General features: G+C 46.5%; 1 protein-coding gene across 16 annotated transcripts in view; it reads left to right on the forward strand.

Annotated features, from left to right (window-relative positions):
- ERC1 (ELKS/RAB6-interacting/CAST family member 1) overlaps positions 1-14,457 on the forward strand; it is a 317,339-nt gene that overhangs the window by 71,487 nt on the left and 231,395 nt on the right. For 12 of the 16 annotated variants that reach the window (XR_010305042.1, XM_064155686.1, XM_064155694.1 and 9 more), the window contains exons 4-7: positions 2,313-2,387; positions 8,119-8,274; positions 11,141-11,224; positions 13,331-13,498. Coding sequence is in view for 15 of the 16 variants with exons in the window: in XM_064155686.1 (XP_064011756.1) it covers positions 2,313-2,387; positions 8,119-8,274; positions 11,141-11,224; positions 13,331-13,498 (483 nt within the window). In the remaining variant the exon portion in view is untranslated. The remainder of the gene's footprint in view (positions 1-2,312; positions 2,388-8,118; positions 8,275-11,140; positions 11,225-13,330; positions 13,499-14,457) is intronic. The other 4 variants (XM_064155692.1, XM_064155693.1, XM_064155697.1 and 1 more) reach the window with 1 other exon arrangement.

Genomic DNA, 14,457 nt, shown 5'->3' on the forward strand with positions numbered 1-14,457 from the left:
CTGTCTACTTCAGAAAAACTTACAGCTTTGCCAAGGAGATGATCCCAGAGATGCCACAGTCTTGAGATGGTTTGGTGCAAGGGCTAACCCAAAGTAAGGAGAAGACTAACACACAGCTCAGGGCTGAGATAACGAGAGGAGAGTTTAGTATCTGATAAGATGTTGTAAGCACAATGCAGAATTACTTCAGCTAATAATCTCTTTAATAATAATAAATGATGACCTTAGCTTATTTGCAGAAGAAGCCCAGTGAAACAGGGCACAAACCACCGTGAAACACAGGGCACAAACCACCGTGAAACAGAAACCCCAAGCCAGTAGCTACCCAGCTGCTGTCTGTTCCACTGCCATGCCTGCCCAAAGCCAACACCCAAGAACCCAGAAGCAGCAACCAGAACAGGAAGCCTCCCACTTGCAGTCTGAACTTCAAGCTCCGCAATGCTTTGCTGCAGCCAACACTTTCATTCTTGAAGCTGCCATGACTGCAGCATGGTATGAACAACAGCAGCAGGTTCAGCTCAATCCGTGACATTCTCCACTCCTTATTCTATACCATCTACATCATGCCCAGCAGCAATCAGCATCAAACAGTAGACATCACAGGTCAGTCACTGTCCATTCTCACTCAGGGTGAGGTTGCTTTGCAGCACGCAGAGGACTGCTCACTGCAGATGCTCTGGAGCTCCACTCTGCTCCAGTAAAGTCTGGATTAGTCCAGGACCAGTCAAAATGGTGGGGCTGTGTTTCCAGCTCTGGAGCAGCTGAGTCCAGTGACTCCTTCCACCCCTCTGAGTGAAAGCAAACTGTGGCTTCTGTTCTGGTGCTCAGTTTCCAATGCCTGCAGGAGCAGAGATCCGTTTGTCACACCAGAAATACAGACGAGTTTCTCCTCTTCAACCTGCCAAGCCATCATTCTGGATAGCCCAAAAAACCCAGTTTTCCCTCTCCTCCATCTGGTTGGAGGCAGGACACTCCTAATTCTGACTGGAACCACTTGCATGTCCTGAAGATGCTTTGGGAGCCCTTTCAGAAGGATCAGTATCAGCTTGTCTTCTCTTCTTAGGTGATTTAGGCTCCCTGTTTGAGCCCATTGTGTTATCAGTGCTCCATGTGACATCATTTGCATGATGGGTAGAGGAGACTCTCTGCCTTTAGAACATCCAGCCCAGCACTGGCTGTCAGGGTGCCCTCCTGGGAAGGGCATGTCAGTGTAGCATGTTCCCTCTCCTTAGTTTTTACATCAGCATATTCACACTAAAGTGACTGCCACACTTGATTTAAAACCTGTTGAAGAGGTAGAAGCCATATCTGATGAACTGCAGGAAAAAAGAAGCTGTAGGCAGATGGAAAAGCAGAAGACCAACAGCATGGGAGGCTGGTGAAGAGAAATTACTCCCTGAGAGTTGGGAAGCAAATCAGATAGGAATGCAGCCTGCCCCTTCTTTGGGCATGCGCGGTACAGGCGGATAGATGGCATCTGGGCCAACAGCAAAGTCTGCTTAGCCTGCTCAGATCTTAGGACGTGAAACAGTGGTGTCATGATAGTTTTGCTTCACTCTGCTCTGTAGGATGCTTATGATATATGACCAGAGCCTCTCAAGTTGTCTGTTGACTGTAGGAGAAATCACAGAATTAAGCAGGTTGGAAAAGACCTCTAAGATCATTGAGTCCAACCTGTCATCAAACCCTTCTGATTAACTAACCCATGGCACTAAGTGCCTCATCCAGCCTCCTTTTAAACACCTCCAGGCATGGGGACTCCACCACCTCCCCAGGCAGCCCATTCCAATGCCAATCACTCTTGCTGTGAAGAACTTCTTCCTAACATCCAGCCTAAACCTGCCCAGGGGCAGTTTGAGGCTGTGTCCTCTTGTTCTGTCGCTGCTTACCTGGCAGAAGAGACCAACCCCACCTGCCTACAACCTCCCTTCGTGTAGTTGTAGATAGCAGTGATGTCTGCCCTCTTCTCCAGGCTGCACTCCCTCAGCCTCCCCTCACAGGGCTGTGCTCCAGCCCCCTCCCCAACCTTGGTGCCCTTCTCTGGACATATTCAAGTACCTCAACATCTTTCTTAAATTGAGGAGCCCAGAACTGGACACAGCACTCAAGGTGTGGCCTGAGCAGTGCTGAGTACAGACTGTTGACTCTTCCTTCCATACGAGAAATGAGAAAACAAAGCATATGAACTGGTAGCATCAGAAAGCATCACTGAATGATGCTATTAGAAAGAGAAGCTTCTAGTAATTCCATTTCTGTTTGGTAAGTGGGACAAAATGCCATTAGGCTAACACTTTGTTTTCTTGCTGTTCTAGGAGATCCATCGTCGATTTGAAAACGCTCCTGACACAGCCAAGACAAAGGCTCTGCAAACTGTTATTGAGATGAAGGTAAATGGTTGCACAAAGGCTGCAGTAGTTTGTTCTTTATGAATTATGACTCTTAATGAATATAATTTTTATTATTAATATTCAGAAGTCAGGAAAATTCCCTGGGGTTGTTTGGATTTTTGGTCGACGGGAAGCAGTTGCACAGAATTCAACAGTTTAAACAATCAGAACTTGGAAAGTAGGAATGTGAGACCAGGAAGGCTTCTAACTGTGCCTATGGAGTCTTGGCATTCACTCCAGCAGATGTACTCACCACTCTTTTGGTCCCTCAGTAAGACTCCTGTATGAAAGATGCTTTCAAACTCGAGATGATGATCCTAGGGTAGCTTATAACATATTTCAGGCAGAGGGAAGAGATGCTGCTAAGCTGGCAGGTGTGAGCTGCCTTCAACGAGCTGCAAACGAGGAGAGGCAGGAAGGCTGAATACAGAAAGGCAGGGTGCAGGAAGGGCACAGTGCAGGAAGGCTGAATACAGAAAGGCAGGGTGCAGGAAGGGCACAGTGCAGAAAGGCTGAATACAGAAAGGCAGAGTGCAGGAAGGGCACAGTGCAGAAAGGCTGAATACAGAGAGGCAGGGTGCAGGAAGGGCACAGTGCAGAAAGGCTGAATACAGAAAGGCAGGGTGCAGGAAGGGCACAGTGCAGAAAGGCTGAATACAGAAAGGCAGGGTGCAGGAAGGGCACAGTGCAGAAAGGCTGAATACAGAAAGGCAGGGTGCAGGAAGGGCACAGTGCAGAAAGGCTGAATACAGAAAGGCAGGGTGCAGGAAGGGCACAGTGCAGAAAGGCTGAATACAGAAAGGCAGGGTGCAGGAAGGGCACAGTGCAGAAAGGCTGAATACAGAAAGGCAGGGTGCAGGAAGGGCACAGTGCAGAAAGGCTGAATACAGAAAGGCAGGGTGCAGGAAGGGCACAGTGCAGAGAGGCTGAATACAGAAAGGCAGGGTATAGGAAGGGCACAGTGCAGGAAGGCTGAAGGGCTGAATACAGAAAGGCAGGGTACAGGAAGGGTACAGTGCAGGAAGGCTGAAGGGCTGAATACAGAAAGGCAGGGTACAGGAAGGGCACAGTGCAGAAAGGCTGAATACAGAAAGGCAGGGTATAGGAAGGGCACAGTGCAGGAAGGCTGAATACAGAAAGGCAGGGTGCAGGAAGGGCACAGTGCAGGAAGGCTGAAGGGCTGAATACAGAAAGGCAGGGTACAGGAAGGGCACAGTGCAGGAAAGCTGAAGGGCTGAATACAGAAAGGCAGGGTACAGGAAGGGCACAGTGCAGGAAGGCTGAATACAGAAAGGCAGGGTACAGGAAGGGCACAGTGCAGGAAGGCTGAATACAGAAAGGCAGGGTGCAGGAAGGGCACAGTGCAGGAAGGCTAAATACAGAAAGGCAGGGTATAGGAAGGGCACAGTGCAGAGAGGCTGAATACAGAAAGGCAGGGTATAGGAAGGGCACAGTGCAGAGAGGCTGAATACAGAAAGGCAGGGTGCAGGAAGGGCACAGTGCAGGAAGGCTAAATACAGAAAGGCAGGGTGCAGGAAGGGCACAGTGCAGAAAGGCTGAATACAGAAAGGCAGGGTGCAGGAAGGGCACAGTGCAGAAAGGCTGAATACAGAAAGGCACAGTGCAGAGAGGCTGAATACAGAAAGGCAGGGTGCAGGAAGGACAGGGTGCAGAAAGGCACGGTGTAGAGAGGCTGAATACAGAAAGGCAGGGTGTAGAAAGGCACGGTGTAGAGAGGCTGAATACAGAAAGGCAGGGTGTAGAAAGGCACGGTGTAGAGAGGCTGAATACAGAAAGGCAGGGTGCAGAAAGGCACGGTGTAGAGAGGCTGAATACAGAAAGGAAGGGTGCAGGAAGGGCAGGGTGCAGGAAGGCTGAATGCAGCAAAGGCAGGGTGCAGCAAGGTGTGGTTCCTAAATCATCCCCCTTTATAGAGTTGATTTGAAAATCAAACTGGCCAGTAGGCACCAGTGCCATTGTTCTGGCCAATGGTTTCAAAGCTTCCTGCCTCCTTTGACCATGCAGGTACAGTGAGGGCAGCACAAGACACCTGGCACATGGTGCTAAGCCCCCCTAGCCCTCAAGGCTTTGCTCATGGGATCATTGCATCACAGAACGTTAGGGGTTGGAAGGGACCTAAGGAGATCATCCAGTCCAACCCCCCTGCCAGAGCAGGGCAATACTATCTAACACAGATCACAGAGGAACACATCCAGACAGGCCTTGAAAGGCTCCAGAGAAGGACGCTCCACAGCCTCTCTGGGGAGCCTGTTCCAGTGCTCTGTGACCCTTACAGTAAAGAAGTTCCCCCTTGTGTTGAGGCAGAACCTCTTGTGCTGTAATTTACACCCATTGCTCCTTGTCCTATCCCAGGGAGCAGTGAGCAGAGCCTGTCTCCCTGCTCCTGGCAGCCCTCAGATACTTATAAACATTTATCAAATCCCCTCTCAGTCTTCTCTTTTCCAGACTAAACAGCCCCAGGTCCCTCAGCCTCTCCTCATAAGCCATACCCTCCAGTCCCCTAATCCTCTTTGTAGCCCTCCACTGGATTCTCTCCAGCAGATCCCTGTCCCCCTTAAACTGGGGAGCCCAAAACTGAACACAGAACTCATCTGACTCACTCCTAGACTCCAGCACAACAGAAGAAGGGGAGCCAGGATTAAACCTGCCTGGCAAGATTTATGCCCTACCAGCACACATAGGAAAGGTTACTGCCAAATGCTCCATGCTTCTGTCAGTCTTCTCATTTCAAATCACTCTTTTTTCATAACATATTTTTTAATTAACTGATCTGTTAAAAGGCAGAGCTGCTACCTGCCACAGTAGAAACCTGCCTTCTGCTTGCCTGCAGCAGCATGAGCAGCTCTCTGTCACTGAAGCAAGAGCCCATTGTATTCCAAGGATGGGCAGGATGGATTAGTGGAGCTTTATGATTATGTGGGTTATTTTCTATTTATAGACCCAGTATTGAACTGCTGCTTTGCATTCTTTGTGTCAACACAGTTACCAATTTGCTAAGTCAAAACCCATTTAAGAAGATGGATCATACAGCTAGAAAGATGTCTGCCTGCCATCATAAACCTGACTTATCTACATCAATTTGGGATTGAATTCTTCAATCATTAACCTGAGCACCTTAATGGAACAGTGGCAATTTGCCAAGGGCTCAGGAGCTGCAGCTGGAGTTTGTGGTTTGTGTAGCTTTGTTCAATCATATTTTATATTGAATAATCCATAAAGTGCATCAGGCAGGATTTGAACAGTTAAAACATTAGAAACTGCCTTTGTTGGCTTCTGTTTTCATAGAATCAGCCAGGTTGGAAGAGACCTCCAAGCTCAGCCAGTCCAACCTAGCACCCAGTCCTATCCAGTCACCTAGACCATGGCACTAAGTGCCTTATCCAGGCTTTTCTTGAACACCTCCAGGGACAGCAACTCCACCACCTCCCTGGGCAGCCCATTCCAATGGCAAATCACTCTGTGAATAACTTCCTCCTAATATCCAGCCTATATTAGAAGGATATATTTTCATACCCTCTCTTTCTCCCTTCTTCTTTACCTTTGCCTTTTTATTTTCCTGTTATTTTTTTTCCCTTCCAAGCTTTTCCATTCCATCTTAGTGCTTTCCACAGTCATTTCCCACCTTTCTGCTCTTTCTTCTATTAGTCATCTTTGTGGTCGATAGTAATGAAGACTAATTGACCATCTGGTAACAATAAACCATCTATACCATCAGATGGGAAACATTGCCATTTCTGGGAAGTGATCTAAGCACTGAAACAAAATAAGTTGTAAATTAAAGCATTTCACTTTGCCTTACTTCCTCTGTGAATTTTTGGTTGCAAAAGACCAATTGAGTGATGTTCCCTTAAGCATAAACAATTAAGCAGGTCTGACTAGGTCCTTTGGAAACATCTCAACCTATATGTGAAAATCTTCTGTGCATTATCACAGCCAAAAAATGGATGAAAGGTTAGCTTATGGAAAAAGTGGAGAGAAGCTTCACATCTTACCTGTATTTAAGGAAAGACGAAATATTTTGTGAGAGAGGAATAAAAAAACTTGACTGCTTTAATAGATTATAATTTAGAAGTCACAGAATTACAGAATCACAGAATCAACCAGGTTAGAAGAGACCTCCAAGGTCATCCAGCCCAACCTAGCACCCAGCCCTGGCCAATCAACCAGATCATGGCACTAAGTGCCCCATCCAGGCTTTGCTTCAACACCTCCAGGGACAGTGACTCCACCACCTCCCTGGGCAGCCCATTCCAATGCCAATCACTCTCTCTGCCAACAACTTCCTCCTCCCATCCAGCCTAGACCTGCCCTGGCACAGCTTGAGACTGTGTCCCCTTCTTCTGTTGCTGCTTGTCTCTGGGAGAAGAGCCCAACCCTACCTGGCTACAGCCTCCCTTCAGAGAGTTGTAGACAGCGATGAGGTCTGCCCTGAGCCTCCTCTTCTCCAGGCTATGATGGTTCTGTGATGATTCTGTGATGTTTTCAATGTTGTCCATTTGTGACCTCACTTAAATTACCTGTAACAGCAAGCTTTTTTTTTCTCATTTAATCAGAATCAGGTTTCTCTGATTTATGCTGACAAGGCACCTTTATTTCCTGCATTTAGTCATCATATACTGTGTCCCTGCCACTAACCATGTTTTCTTTCAGTACTGGACTCTTGCTTTCTTTGGAAGGCATAAAAAATGGACAACGTAGCACTTGAGCACTCAGGCAGATGCTGAGTCAAGGCATGTGTGCTGGGTTCTGTAGGTAGGAGTAAATGTCAAAAGGAGTTACGTGTCCCACAGATCATAGAATCAGTCAGGGTTGGAAGGGACCACAAGGATCATACAGTTCCAAACCCCTGTCATGGACAGGGACACCCTACCCTACATCAGCCTAGCCACAGCTCCATCCAGCCTGGCCTTAAACACCTCCAGGTATGGGGGGCCTCAACCACCTCCCTGGGCAACCCATTCCAGCCTCTCACCACTCTCATGCTGAGCAACTTCCTCCTCACATCCACTCTGAATCTCCCCACCTCCAGCTTTGCTCCATTCCTCCCAGTCCTGTTCCTCCCTGAGAGCCAAAAATGTCCCTCAGCAGCTTTTTTGTAGCCCTCCTTCAGATCCTGGAAGGCCACAAGAAGGTCACCTGGGAGCCTCCTCTTCTGCAGACTGCACAGCCCCAACTCTTTCAGTCTGTCCCCATAGCAGAGCTGCTGCAGCCCTCTGAGCATCCTCCTGGCCCTTCTCTGGACATGTTCCAGCATCTCCACATCCCTCTTGCAATATGGGCTCCAGAACTGGATGCAGTACTCCAGGTGGGATCTCAGCAGAGTAGAGGGGGAGAATCACCTCCCTGGCCCTGCTGGGGGCCTAATGCAGCCCAGGCTCTGGTTGGCTTTCTGGGCTGCAAGTACACACTACTGGCTCCTGTTGAGCTTCTCATACACCAGCATCCCCCAAGTCCCTCTCCTCAAGGCTGCTCTCCAGCTATTCCCTGCCCAGCCTGGATTTGTGCTTGGCACTGCCTCGACCCAGATTCAGGATCTTGCACTTGGTCTTGTTGAACCTCATGAGGTTGCCTTGTGCCCACCTCTGCAGCTTGTCCAGGTCCCTCTGGATGGCATCCCTGCCTAAGATCCTTTCCTTTCTCTTTAGACTCCAGTGGGATGTTAACAAATCATCTAACTGTGTCTTCATCTGTCTCTTCTAATCGTTTTCAGGATTCAAAAATTTCTTCCATGGAGCGTGGCCTCCGGGACTTGGAAGAGGAGATTCAGATGTTGAAGTCAAATGGGGCTCTGAGCACAGAGGAACGTGAAGAGGAGATGAAGCAGATGGAGGTGTACAGAAGTCATTCCAAATTCATGAAAAATAAGGTATTCATCAAACAAATGATGGGAGGAGGATAAACTTGAGCTTAGTGAACAGAGAGAGAAAATGTCATGCTCCAGCAAGGTGCCCATTCTGCTGTTAGGAAACAGAATTTTGTTGGTATTCTGCCACAAAGCCACTAAAATGACTTCAAAAATGCTTAAAAGAGTTTAAAATTCAGGTTTGAAAATGTTATAATGGTAGCCTGGCAGGGTCAGTGGCCCAAATTCTGCTTTGACTGCCACACCTGACTCTCCTTTCTATCTAAAGGGTTTCTTCTCTATTTTTATACCACTGATACTCCACTGCAGTCTTAAATTGTATTTGATCTGTGTCTTTTCAAATGTAGTCTATTAAAAAAGGGTTTCTTTTTGCAGCTATTGTACTATGACTAAGTCTGTTATGTGAAGACTGTAAAGAGCATGAACTGTCACTGTCATGCCTTCCCATTGCACTCTCCTTCCACAGTGGAGTCAGAAGGGGAGTAGATTCAGCATTAATTTATGTCATTTGGAACACAGAACAAATGCAGCAGTGAGCCATGTTAATCCTCAGGTGTAAAGAAAGGCAATGAAATGTCTACAGCCAAAAGTCAATTCATTCTTTGTTCTTCTTAAAGAAATGTTTCCCAGTCTTTTATTGCACCCTAAAAGTTTCTAATGGTGATCAAGACCACCTGGTACAGTAAATCTGAGTATACTGTGAGTGCTCCTGCTCCTGCAGGCAGTGTGCAGATATCAGAACAGAGACCAGAAATTACTCTAGTAGGTCCTGAATAATTGTACAGAGATCCAAAATTACTTGGTCTTGAACAACTGCAACCTACTGCATTTGTACAGAGGTCCAAAATTGCTCTAACTTGGTCCTGAACAATTGCAACCTGCTACATTTGTACAGAAGTCAAAAATTACTTGGTCCTGATCAATTGCAACCTACTGCATTTGTACAGAGGTCAAAAATTACCTGGTCCTGAACGATTGCAACCTACTGCATTTGTGCAGAGGTCAAAAATTACTCTACTTGATCCTGAAAAATTGCTTGGTCCTGAACATTTGCAACCTACTACATTTGTATAGAGGTCAAAAATTACTTGGTCCTGAGCAATTGCAACTTACTACATTTGTGCAGAGGTCAAAAAATATTTTACTTGGTCCTGAACATTTGCAACCTACTACATTTGTGCAGAGGTCAAAAATTATTTTACATGGTCCTGATCAATTACAACCTACTACATTTGTATAGAGGTCAAAAATTACTTGGTCCTGAGCAATTGCAACCTACTGCATTTGTGCAGAGATCAAAATTGCACTACTGGGTCCTGAACAATTACAACCTACTGCATTTGTAGAGAGGTCAACAATTACTTGATCCTGAGCAATTGCAACTTACTGCATTTGTACAGAGGTCAAGAATTACACTACTGGGTCCTGAACAATTACAACCTACTGCATTTGTGCAGAGATTACACTACTTGGTCCTGACCAATTGCAACCTACTGCATTTGTGCAGAGGTCAAAAATTACTTTACTTGGTCCTGAACATTTTCAACCTACTGCATTTGTAGAGAGGTCAACAATTACTTGATCCTGAGCAATTGCAACTTACTGCATTTGTACAGAGGTCAAGAATTACACTACTGGGTCCTGAACAATTACAACGTACTGCATTTGTGCAGAGATTACACTACTTGGTCCTGACCAATTGCAACCTACTGCATTTGTGCAGAGGTCAAAAATTACTTTACTTGGTCCTGAACATTTTCAACCTACTGCATTTGTAGAGAGGTCAACAATTACTTGATCCTGAGCAATTGCAACTTACTGCATTTGTACAGAGGTCAAGAATTACACTACTGGGTCCTGAACAATTACAACGTACTGCATTTGTGCAGAGATTACACTACTTGGTCCTGACCAATTGCAACCTACTACATTTGTACAGAGCTCAAAAATTGCACTACGTGGTCTTGAACAGTTGTGACCCACTGCATTTGAAATTACTTGTCCAAAACCCAAAAGAATGCTGGAGCAAGTTACTTGGAGAATTGTTACTCACCCTATAGTAGAAGTGCCCAGGAAGTCTGTGTTTTCTCCACATCCCTCAAGCCAGCTCACTGATTTACCTCAAGATAATCACATCTGTCCTTTTTTCTTTTGGCACTTTAACCTACTGAATTGCTTTTAGGACACCCACTTCAAATGAAGAATGGAGAGATGATTTTAGCACCCTTGCCTTCCGTCCTCTCTGCTTGCTTGCTTCCTTTGTTAGCAGCCCTTCAGCTTCTGCTCCTTCTCTCCTTCTGCAGGCCTACAGCTCAGTTCAGCTACTTGGTTTCTGCATCTCTTAATGTCTCTTGTGCCTGCTCATTTTTCTCCTGCAGAAAATTGGCCCCTTTTTGGTAACTATTCGCTCATGCCTCATAGCCAGCTTGTTACCTTGCTGTCCTGCCTTGCTTGTAACTGCAAAACCTTTCTTTTCTTCCCCAGTGCTTTACTGTAGTCATCTATGGCTGTACCTTGACAAGTAATTTTTTTCTCTTAAACTGAAAAATGTCTTTTCCCTGTCATAATTTCCTCTTGAATTGCAGTTTCAAACCTGGTGAGAGAAGTGTCCAATGGTTGACATATATCTATATTTAAACATATAAGCATCCATCTTTGTTCCTTAATCACATTTTTGTCTGGCAGCCTATATGCAATTACAGAGACACGAAACTTTGGAGAAGACTTACTGAAGAGTGGAGGAGAAAACAAGTGAACAGCACTGATCTTTCTGTTCACTCCTTTGTCACCTTTAGCCCTTTGGGTTGAAACAGGCTAACTAGAAGCTGGCAAATGCTTAATGTTTAAAAGCATAACAATGTCGTGACAGGTAGAGCAACTGAAGGAAGAGCTAAGTGCCAAAGAGGTTCAAGGGGAGGACCTGAAAAAAAGAGTGGCTGGTCTCCAGACCGAGGTCTCTGCAGTAAGCTTTATCTTTTGTGTGCAGTGGCCATTCACTGGGGCTTGCTGGCTCTTTGGCTTTTCTCCTCTTAGCTCCTTTATGACTTGATCTAACAGTAGAACTAACAGCCTGCTCAGCCTCGCAGCTGCCTTTGTCCACACGGGTTTGGTGTCCGTAACATCGTTCTTCAGCTGAACAGCTCTGTGTGTTTGGTTGCTGGTTTTTAACAGTACAATCTGGTTTAGCAGTAACTTCCTTTTCTCCACTAAAGCAGATTTTCCAAAGTATTCAGCACCCATTTTGGCACCAGACTTCCAAAGAGATTTGTTTTCCCTAGTAGAAAAAAAAAAACAAGAATTTGAAATCCTGCTGAAGCCTCTTAACGTTCTTGCACAGAAAATAACCCAAGCTGGATGCTGAACACTTCTTACACTGGGTTGTTTCATTTTACCAGCATGTATTTAGGTTATTGTTCTCCTCTGAAACTGGTGCATTTGCTGAGTGATCCTAGTGTCTTCCTGAGAAGTGAATACTTAATGCTGGCTTACCTTTTCTTGCAACTTGGAATACTACACCCAGCTTTAGCACATCAGCAGTAGAGGCTTACAGCTCTGGAATGGAGATGTCCAGAGATAATGATCCTAGAGGGTGCTACTTGGGAATGTTACTGAAATATGCTTGGGTTTAGGTGAGAGCATTTCACCAAACCCCAAGTATTTAGGGTAAAGATATCTTCTGAGATGACCTCAAAGAGAATTTCATTTCAAAGAAAGACCAAACTGATTTGAGAAAGTTTTGCTATAATTCAGTCTACCTCCTAATTGTGAAAGATTTTGGCATCTGAAATCTTACAGGAAGCTTTTTCATTTCTGTACTCCAGGATACAGGCAGTAAATAGTTCATCTCTTCCCAGCTATTCTGCTGTGCCTAGCAGTCTTGTGCAACTGGTTGTATCACCCAGAGGTTGGCAGCAGGAGCATACTCTTGACATCAGTATTTTGTGTCTGATTTAAGCAGGTGGTGAAATAATTCTGTGGACATACTTGCTTTTGGTAAAACTGAAAACCAAACCACCCTAGGGTGTTAAAATGAAGTGGACAAGAAACCATTGAACAGTTCTATAAACTCTCCTTATTCTCCTTTTACTCCTTCCCATTATTCCATGCCCTTCCAGAGAAGGGCAACAAGGCTGGTGAAGGGCCTGGAACACAAACCCTATGAGGAAAGGCTGAGGGGGCTGGGGTTGTTTAGCTTGGAGAAGAGGAGGCTTAGGGCTGACCTTATTGCTGTCTACAACTCCCTGAAGGGAGGCTGTAGCCAGGTGGGGTTGGGCTCTTCTGCCAGGCAAGCAGCAACAGAACAAGGGGGTAGAGTCTCAAGTTGTGCCAGGGCAGGTCTAGGCTCTATATTAGGAGAAATTTGTTGTCAGAGAGAGTGATTGGCATTGGAATGGGCTGCCCAGGGAGGTGGTGGAGTCGCTGTCCCTGGAGGTGTTCAAGACATCTGGCTGAGGCACTTAGTGCCATGGTCTGGTTGACTGGCTAGGGCTGGGAGCTAGGTTGGACTGGCTGAGCTTGGAGATCTCTTCCAACCTGGTTGATTCTATGATTCTATACAAACTTTGTAAGCGTGAGGCTGGGTGGATGGATGGATCTCCATCATGAGAGTGGAGAGATGGATTTCAGCTCTCTGCTTTGACATTTCAAAGCAAATGTCATGCTTCTTGGCGAGACTGTAGGTGCCTCCTCTTTTCTGGTATTACAGGGTGAAGGACTTCCTCATTACAATTCTGCTTCATCTTTCCTAGAAACTCATCCAGCTTTGGTCAGTCCTTTGAAAGGTGACTAAGAACAGACTGACTGTTAAAAAGAGCTTGTCTTGAAAAACTGCTGGTATGCTTCCCCCACTTTTGCCTTGTATCTGTGACTCAAATTTCTGCTGGCCTTCCATTCAGGATAACTGAAGGCTTTTACAGTTCCGTGGGATAAGTTTAGAGTATCATGCTCTTTGTGTGGTATTCACATACAGTTCTCTGTTGTATGTGAATTGATAGTTGGTTTTGTGAGGAAGATAACAAATTGCTTTTTCCTTTTGTCCATCTTTTCTTCCCTTTTTCAGATTGGCCAAGTGAAACAGGAGCTGTCACGCAAAGACACCGAGCTGCTGGCCTTGCAGACCAAGCTGGAGACCCTCACCAATCAGTTCTCTGACAGCAAGCAGCATATTGAAGTCCTGAAAGAGTCTCTTACAGCTAAGGAGCAAAGAGCTGCCATCCTGCAGACAGAGGTGAAACAGCCAGTTCTATGTTACTAACTTTTCACAGGGAGAGGGCTGAAAAGCATCACGTGTGTCTTGCTTGGGTTGTGCAGTCCCACAGCCATGCAGTACTGCCTGCTCTGGGCACACTGTTAGATGTTTCATTCTCTAGGCCAGGGGCTGGAGCATAAAGACCAATACGTGTGTACAACTTCAGGCACTCCTGTGTCTGAACACACACTTGTAGGACATGCTCCACTAGCTTGCAGTCACTAATATTTGATTTTCCTAGGCTCAGAAAGATAGCAAGTTGCAGTGCTGAGCTGGGGGGATTCATTTTCCATGACCACATAGGTGAAAGAGAGCAGAAGAAGGAAGGGTCTTTCACAGAAATCACTGAAAACATCTGCTAGGAAGAGACCTCCAAGCTCATCCAGTCCAACCTTCCACCTGTCACTGAAGGGTCAACACTAAACCATGTCCCTAAGCATCAGCTCCACGGGCTGCTGAAGCACCTCCAGGGATGGAGGACTCCAGCACTGCCCTGGGCAGACCATTCCAAGGTCTGAGAACCCTCTCTGGGAAGAAATATTCCCTAGCATCCAGCCTGAACCTGCCCTGCTGCAGCTTGGAACCATTTCCTCTGCTCCTGTCCCTTGCTACCAAGCAGCAGAGGCTGCCCCCTCCTCACTCCAACCTCCCTTCAGGCAGCTGTAGAGAGCACTGAGCTCTGCCCTGAGCCTTCTCTTCTGCAGCCTGCACACCCTCAGATCCCTCAGCCCCTCCTCATAGCCTAGGGGCTCCAGGCCCTTCTCCAGCCTCCTTGCCCTTCTCTGGACATGCTCCAGCCCCTCCATGTCCTTCCTGGAGTATTGAACACAACACTCGAGGTGTGGCCTCCCCAGTGCTGAGCACAGGGGAATGATCTCTTCTGTCCCCGCTGCCCACTCTGTTTCTGCTCCTAGCCAGGATGCCATTGGCTTTCTCTG

Source organism: Pogoniulus pusillus, chromosome 15 (assembly GCF_015220805.1).
Source record: "Pogoniulus pusillus isolate bPogPus1 chromosome 15, bPogPus1.pri, whole genome shotgun sequence".
Taxonomy (NCBI): Eukaryota; Metazoa; Chordata; class Aves; order Piciformes; family Lybiidae; genus Pogoniulus; species Pogoniulus pusillus.